General features: G+C 37.7%; 1 protein-coding gene across 1 annotated transcript; it reads left to right on the top strand.

The window, feature by feature from the left end:
* The first annotated feature begins 258 nt into the window (after positions 1-258).
* On the top strand, positions 259-7,890 carry LOC125236560 (zinc finger CCHC domain-containing protein 24-like). The gene is made up of 3 exons (XM_048143403.1): positions 259-470; positions 5,293-5,439; positions 7,558-7,890. Exons 1-3 carry the CDS (start codon positions 450-452, stop codon positions 7,675-7,677), a joined length of 288 nt encoding a protein of 95 aa, XP_047999360.1. The 5' UTR covers positions 259-449; the 3' UTR covers positions 7,678-7,890.
* Positions 7,891-8,617: the final 727 nt, after the last annotated feature.

Below are 8,617 nucleotides of genomic sequence, written 5' to 3'. Positions count from 1 at the left end.
TTGTTGTTTGCATTCCCAGTAAACACATGATATAGGTAATGGCACGTAATGGGTAAATTTTTTTGTAGAAATTATTATTATTTTGTAGAAGTTATTAAATAATTATAAAAAAAAACACTTGGACTTTAATAATAAATATCAATTATTTTTTGACAATTTAGCACCGGCCTAGACGGGCCTTATAGGTACAACAAATTCAAGCGATCGATCAAATCTGAGACGAATTCACGAAATCCTTTATCACAGAAGTCCGGTCGTTTGTGTGTGGCTTAAATGCCATAAACAATCATACTTATTTTTTGTTGTCTGTGGTCGGTTAAGTCCCGCTGTAACGTCATTCGTGACGCGGTTTAGACGCGCAAGTGGAGTCAAAGTGTGAAGATACCTTGATTGTTTTTTATATTTTAAATTTGCACTGTGTTTCGATTTACCTTCCGTAAAACATCGCAATGCCTCCTAAGAAGGATTTGGTAAGTATTTGTAACTTTTATGTTGATCTCTTTATTTACATGAACATATTTACATAATTATATAAGATACTAAGACTAAACTTAAAAGCTAGCTAATGTCTAAAATAGGCCCTTGAGGCATTGTACCAAGGATACTGTTAATATTGAATGTAGCAGCATATTTAAGTATTGTTTATACCACGTCGGTGGCAAACAGGTATACGGCCCGCCTGATAGAAAGCGGTCACCGTAACCTAAGGACGCCTGCAACTCAAGGGGTGTCACATGCGCGTTGCCGACCCATTAGAAACTTGTACACTCCTTTATTGAAGAACCCCATACTGTTAAGAATTTCTGGCTAAAGCCACAAATATGCAATAAGGTACTTTCTATCTATTTTTAATGAGTTTTTCGATGGCAACGATCCTTTTGCATTTGAACCTGTTGTGATGGAAAGCCACAACTTCGTGGCGACAGAGCCAGTCGCGATTCTTTCGCCACGGAACCGGAGCGTGAACGATTGTCCCTTCGGCTAGGTCGGCAGATCCCATACGTGTTAAATTTATTTTAGAAATAATCAATGGAATCAGGCGTTACTTTGCGCACGTTCATGTTAATCAAAATGTAGAAGATTGCTAATCCTCGAATAGATAACGTGCTAGTCTAGTCAACCAATGCTAACGCTAACCCTTTGTACTTAATTAAGGTATCTACTTGCGTATTTTATATATATATGTTATTTTTTATATACAGAGTGGGGCCTGTAACAAAGGCGAAGAATTGAACTCTAGGCTATTCTCCTTATACTGATCAACATTTGTTCGGCGACTTTTAAAAATAACTTGTATTTTGATTTTTATCACCCTTGAAAGTTTTTTCTAAGAGGTAATGTATTGCGAATTCTGTTAAGTCTAAAGTGTGACAGACAACGTCAATGACAACAATAATGGCGTACATTGAAGCTAATATTTATTTTGTATGAAAAATTAAAAATTTAAAGACTTCATAATTTTTAAAAGTCACTGAACAAATGTTGATCAGTATAAGGAGAATAACCTACAGTTCAATTCTTCGCCTTTGTTACAGGCCCCACTCTGTATATATGTGTTTTTGTTTTTTATTGTTGTACCCCGTGTGGTGACGGGTTAAGAATTTCACCACCCCCTTTCTTCCCGTGGGTGTCGTAGAAGGCGACTGTGGGATATGGGTTAAATAGTGACGTAGGCGAGAGGCTGGCAACCTGTCACTGTAATGTCACATTTTCGATTTCTTTCAACTCCTTTTTGCCAAGAGTGGCACTGAAACTTGAGTAGTTTCATGTGCTCTGCTTACCCCTTCATGGGATACAGGCGTGATAGTATGTATGTATGTTATTTTAGAAATATCTTATATTTACAGTGTGTTACCACCACACGGACCTTTATTAAAACCAATAATAATACAGTCATTTAGCAATCGTTTGCGCATATCAGCTTATCATAGATAGTTATTTAAATTAACTGAACATTCAATATAACGCGTGCACTTCTTAATAAAATTGTGATTACTCACATCGTTTCATACTTATGAGTTGTCATTGCCCTCACTTGACAAGTGTGTGTGCTGTACATTGCTGGCAATAAAAATGTGTTTAGAAAGTTTATGAAGTCAAAATTTTTAATTATATAATACTAGCTTCTGCCCACGGCTTCGCTCGCGTTAGAAAGAGACAAAAAGTAGCCTATGTCACTCTCCATCCCTTCGACTATCTCCACTTAAAAAACCACGTCAATTCGTCCCTCCGTTTTGCCGTGAAAGACGGACAAACAAACAGATTTATGTCTTCTTACCTTAGCAATAGAACACAAACAGTAGTTGTTAACAAAACTCGCTCTAGCGGGACTGTTGTCCAATTAGGAGTGCCACAAGGCTCAATTTTAGGTCCATTCCTGTTTTTGGTTTATATAAATGACTTGCCATGTATAGTAAAAAACTTTTGTGAAATAGTACTTTTTGCTGATGATACATCACTGCTTTTTAATGTTGACCGAAAATCTACGGATTACAATGTAATTAATAGCACGTTAGCTGATGTACTGCAGTGGTTTACTGTCAACAATTTACTTCTTAATTCTAAGAAAACCAAATGTATTCGATTCTCTCTGCCGAATGTTAAACCAATCGATACAAAAATACTTTTGAATGATGAATGCTTAGAGATGGTAGATACAACACTGTTCCTTGGCTTAACATTGGACAAAAATCTACAATGGAGTCCTCATATAAGGAAACTAGCAAGCAAATTAAGTTCAGCCGCATACGCCGTTAGGAGAATCAGGCAACTGACTAATGTTGAGACAGCTCGCCTAGTGTATCATAGTTATTTTCACAGTGTAATGTCATACGGTATTCTGGTTTGGGGCAAAGCAGCTGACATACAGACTATCTTTGTATTACAAAAGAGAGCCATTCGTTCTATTTACAACTTAGGAACACGTGAATCAGTAAGAGAACTCTTCAAAGAAATTAATATCTTAACTGTAGCTTCCCAATACATTTATGATAGTATAATTTATGTTGTTAAGAATTTAGACTGTTTCACTAAGAATTCTGATATCCATAATTATAACACTAGAAACAAAAATAAGCTTGCCATAAAGAAGTTTCGTGTCCGTAAAGTACAGAAGTCATTTGTTGGGCAATGCATTCATTTTTATAATAAGTTACCTGACACTGCTTTGAGATTACCCCTCCCAGCTCTTAAGAACTACTTAAAAAAATCATTGATGTTAAAGGCTTATTACAGAGTCGAGGACTATTTGACAGACAAACATGCATGGCCCGAACCAGAAACTACAAAAAACGAATAGCAATTAAAATAATTGTATTATGTATAGAGAACACAGTTCAGATAAGAAAGCACATCAAATATTTTATATTTTATGTTGTGTAGGTAAATTACATATTTAATGATATTGAGATTCATATTATCTTTTTCTTCTGTGACAATTTGATATGTTTTCTCTGAAGAAGAACGACGTATTATTAAGCAATAATATAATTTATTGAAATTAATTTCCATAGAGTACCTAGTCTGTTCATATTCTTTGATGAATACTTTTGCATGTTAAATTGTATCTTGTTATTTAATGCATGTTAGTTATAAGATGTAATGTTTTGAAAAGAAGTTGCCCGCCGAGTTTCTTGCCGGTCCCATAGTGGATACCCCCCTCCCAACTGAGGGGGGACTGAAATCTTCTCGAGGCTGAGGCGTAGGGTTAGAGCCGGCGTAGCTTTATTTGACGTTCATATGCGCATTGTAATATGCCTACTTGAAAAATAAATATTTCATTTTCATTTTCAGACACACACTTTCCCATTCATAATATTAAGTATAACCGAACCGATTTCGATTTAGTTTTTTTTGTTTGAAAGCTGAGTTAGTCGGGAGTGTTCTTAGCCATGTTTCATGAAAATCGGTCCACTATGTCACGGTCGGGGGTTTTTTCAAAATTTTAATTTTGTGGTTAGGTTATTACAATAAGTAGTTAAGTAGGTACCTACTTTACCGAAGCGATTCATAGAAGTACGCGGATGTTATGACGAACTATCAAAGCGTTTGTTTAATAACTATTAACAATGTTGTATTTATTATGATAAGGGCCGATATACAAACAATCCCACTTTTAATTTGGACCATTTTGTATAGATCGTTAGGATCAATTCTGCTTATTGAGAAAACAATTAAACAAGAGTTGGCTATTAGTTAATTGGTAAAAAGATATTAATCATTAAGGATTTAATCTTTGACCACCTACTTTTTGTCCCGTCGGTGTCGTAGAAATCGACTGTGGGAAAAGAGTTCAACTGTGAAGTCATATTAGACATATAAGACAAGACATAGATATAGAAAGGCTTTATTTAATATCATAATATGATGAGGGCGTTTATTTGTATGTATATAAGTAGGTACCGTATTTATCTACATTTAGATATATATATACCGTCGCCCATTCACACACACATTCTTCACGCCTTTTTTAAAAAGTAAGTGATCACCGGCTTCCTTGTCATAATATAATAAGGTCTACAATCGAATAATGATCACTTACTTTTGCTGTTGCCTGCACAAATAAGTTTAACTTAATTAAAGATTCTTTCATGAGAAATACAGTAGTTTTCAGTGTGACATCTCATCTAAAAACAGGTGCTCAGGTGCTAGTTTTTGGTGAAGTGCCTTTTAAGCTGTTATACCAGTGTTTCATAATGTTAGCTAGTGGCTGTTATGCATTTTCTTCGACTCTACTTTTATTTGACACGTCTTATTATATGTTCTTTTTTGGGTTGGGTTTTAAAGCTAATAGTCGCATAAGTTACGTATCCGTTCCCTAAGAAACTATGAATATGGTTAGTCCTTTATCCTGACTTTGAAAAAATGACAATTGTCTAACGTGCACTTTATTTCGTAAATACGTACATATATCGGAATACAATCATATTGATCAAATAAACAACACAAAGACCTCCAACTTCGTAGTACGTCATTTTATTGTATAATAAATAAACAAAAAGTTATGATTTTTTTTCAAAAAAAATAGTTTATATTTGCTCTCCTGTAAAGTTTGCAAAATGCACGTTAGTCAATTAGCCTTTCCAGCGTCGATATGTGGACGATGGACAACTTACAGAATCCTTCCACTTGCTCGTTTTTCAATGTAACGCTCTGCATTAAGTAAAATACAACTTTGCACTCTTGTACAGTCTGCTGCAGAGAAAAGGAGACCTCCTGCCATACAAATTTGTATGCAAGGGGGTCTACTTTTCTCTGCAGCTGACTGTACAACGAATAACTATTATCTTTCAGGACAAAACGCCATACAAAGGCAACGGGCGTTGTTTCGGGGAGTACACCTGCCCTCAATGCGGCAGGACCTGGATGTCTGCTAACTCCTGGGCCGGATACGGGCAGGAATGTACTTCGTGCCTCATCAACGTGTACCCTCATAAACAGGTAAATCTATACTGAAACACGCCCGACTTGCCAGTAGAAGAACGCGGGGCAGGAGAAGTGATAATAAAACAATGCAACTAGTAATAGGCAATGTAGTGTATGCTAACCTTAAATAGCATACTGAACACTATCTCGTGTGTCTATTGCATTAGCGGCAAAGCCGTGGAAAGTATCTGTCATTTACGCTCTGTCTATGGTATGATGGCCGTGGGCTGGACGACGGAGAACGGAGTGAGGATACATGATGGTATGCGAGGGCATTGCCGAGCCAGTGTGGATTGTAGGAGTAAATTAAATAACTAGTGATTAAGCAATCACTACAGGCAATATGCATGATTTTTTTAAATTGATTTATAACTAGCTTGCCTAGTTATAAATCGCGCTCCATACAAACTTCCATGATCCATTTTAGGGAAGTGGGGGGGTTAAAAAGAAACATAAAGTAGCCTAATATAATGTCATTCTCCATCCCTTCAAACACCTCCACTTAAAAAATACATCAATTCGTTGCTCCGTTTTGCCGTGAAAGAGGGACAAACAAACAGACGCACACATTTTCCCATTTATAATATTAGTATGGATTAAGTAATGGATTAATTTGACACGTAACATTTTTAATTTTATGAATAAATGAATATGAATAATATGAATATGCGATTCTACAAGTTTTTTAATTCACTTAGTATAAATGTAACACATCCAAAATATAAAATAAGAAACTAGAAAAAAAAAATTGAAACTGATCGAGTGGTGCGCTCCGTGGTGCGCTCGATCACAGTATAATAAAGAGTACTATCGTACAGTATGGCCACTCCCGCTCCCCGCTGAAAGTGCCGCCCACCCCCTCTCGGTTAACTCACAGCCTGTCAAAAACGCGAACAGTCGACCTGTCATATCTCACTCATACAAGCATGGTACGCGTTCACCTACACGAGCTTAGAATGTGTGCTAGAAACGCGCCTCTTTCATATATTTGATCGCCAGTGTCCGAGATGTGGCTCGATCGAGTGAAATCTGACGTCACACGTCTGGGGGCCGATTTTTGAATCTCACGGCGTTCGAATTCAGAAAATTGTCACTGAAAATAGTAGGCAATTTCGGTGACAATTTTCTGAATTCGAACGCCGTGAGATTCAAAAATCGGCCCCTGGCCGTACACACGAGTGGGAGCGAGAAAAGAATAGCTCTTTACAGACGTAAAGCGTCACATGACGTCACGTTGCGTTTTGAGACTTTGTGCGGGAATTTAAAAAGCCACTTTTTGACAATTGAATTTCACTATTAAACTTACGATAAATTTCAAAAGCATTTTGTAAACGTATGTTTTTAGCAAATAGAAATATTTTGGCCGTTTTGGACTTACGTGCATATTCCTTATTATGTTTATTAGAATTGTTAAAATTGTCTCACAGTCTCCATGAGTAGTTTCTACAAGGTTGAGAGGCACCAGAAGACATATCAGGGCCTTAATAGAAAGCGTAGACGGAGCAGGGATCCTGTACCGAACAATTATCTCCCCGGCACACCACAAAATCCGTCATTACTTAGATTGTCGATGGAAGGGTTACTTTGCGGAAATCCATGTTATTCAAAAACTAAAAATATATTCGCGGATTAGCAAAGGAATGTTTTAGGCCGGCAAGAGACAGTCTTAAATTTCATAATCTTAAAAAATCATATAAATCTTATAAAATCAGATCGACTGCCTTGCCACACACATTCTTAAAATTCAGATTATTCGCAATCTGTCAGATCAATCTGAAAAAAATCATAATCTTAAAAAATAAGACTGTGTGTGGACAGTTGCGAAATTGTATGGAAATCCGTGCACTCGATCTGATTTTATAAGATTATGATCTTTTTTAATAATTTCATAAATTTAAGACTGTCTGGCCGGCAACAGACGAGACTTAATTTTCATAATCTTAAAAAAAAATTGTATGCAAACTGACACTGACAGATCTGTCAGTGTCAGTTTGAACTGTCAATTTGCATACAATTTTTTTTAAGATTATGAATTTTTAAGACTGTCTGTTGCCGGCCTTAGTTTTTGACCTAGATTGTTTTTTATTTATGGTATTGTTTTTTTTAATAATACGAAGTAATGTATTATTTCAGCGGCCTCTGCAAAAGCCTGACGGGTTGGACAAGAGTGACATGGAGAAGGAGCATCTGCAGTCACACTGCCAGAAATGCAAGGCGCTCGGCCGCAACTGCCGCGGATATAGGCGATACTAAAAACATCCAAACTGCATACAGTCTGACCAAAAAGAGTAGAAGATGAAGAGAAGAGTGCGCTGAGGAACTGTACAACCTTGTTCGTCCGTCCCCATTTCACCATAGGACCACCAGACAACCGCTTCACGGTTAGTATTTCAAAAATACGCACTAAACGTTTCGCTTCAACGTTTCTTCGAACCGCCAAGGAGTGGAATGCCTTGCCTGAGTACAATCCAGGCAGGCAATTATGGTCGCGCGATAAGTGATAAAATAGCAGGCCGTCCCTATCGCACTATTTGTAAGTGCGATAGGGACGGCCTGATATTTTATCGTCTATCGCACGACCATGCTTCCCGTGCAGGTCTCTTTAAAGTAAGAGTAAATAGGTATCTAAAAGTAAAAATAAAAGTGGCAACATTGTTTCATCCCTTTCAAATCAATATGTGTGTGGAAATGGGACGACATTACGATGTTGCCACTTTTTACTTTCTGCTTTTTTTGGTCAGACTATACATGGGTCTTAAATCTCGGCCACACATGCGCGTTTTGATAGCGTAGGCGGAGCGTTAGCGGAGCGCAACGATAGCTGAGCGCCGGACGAACGCTGGCGTTGCGCCCAGCGGACGCCGGCGGGAACTAAGGAGAGCGGATAGCGTTCCGCCGGTGCACCGCTATCATTGCGCTCCGCTAACGTTACTCTATCAAAACGCTTTATGCGTGGCGGAGGCTTTAAGGCCGGTAGAAACGTATTGCAACTAGCATAGAATAGAGGAATAAGTAAGGGAAGAGTTGTATAATTCCATACATCAGTAAATGCAACATCTAGCGTCATTCACGCGTCAACTGCTAGCACCATGGTGTCGAGTAGTGGTACTGATAATTTAAGCTATTTGACACGTGATTGACGCGTGAGTGACGCTAGATGTCACTACAAATAACGCCGTGGCTTGCGTGGGCG

The sequence above is a fragment of the Leguminivora glycinivorella genome, chromosome 19 (assembly GCF_023078275.1).
Source record: "Leguminivora glycinivorella isolate SPB_JAAS2020 chromosome 19, LegGlyc_1.1, whole genome shotgun sequence".
Taxonomy (NCBI): Eukaryota; Metazoa; Arthropoda; class Insecta; order Lepidoptera; family Tortricidae; genus Leguminivora; species Leguminivora glycinivorella.
This window is presented reverse-complemented; position numbering and strand designations above follow the sequence as displayed.

Coding starts and splice junctions, on each gene's coding strand:
- LOC125236560 (XM_048143403.1), top strand. CDS start 450: ATGCCTCCTAAGAAGGATTTG. Junction 471..5,292: donor TGCCTCCTAAGAAGGATTTG/GTAAGTATTTGT, acceptor ATTATCTTTCAG/GACAAAACGCCATACAAAGG. Junction 5,440..7,557: donor ACGTGTACCCTCATAAACAG/GTAAATCTATAC, acceptor GTATTATTTCAG/CGGCCTCTGCAAAAGCCTGA.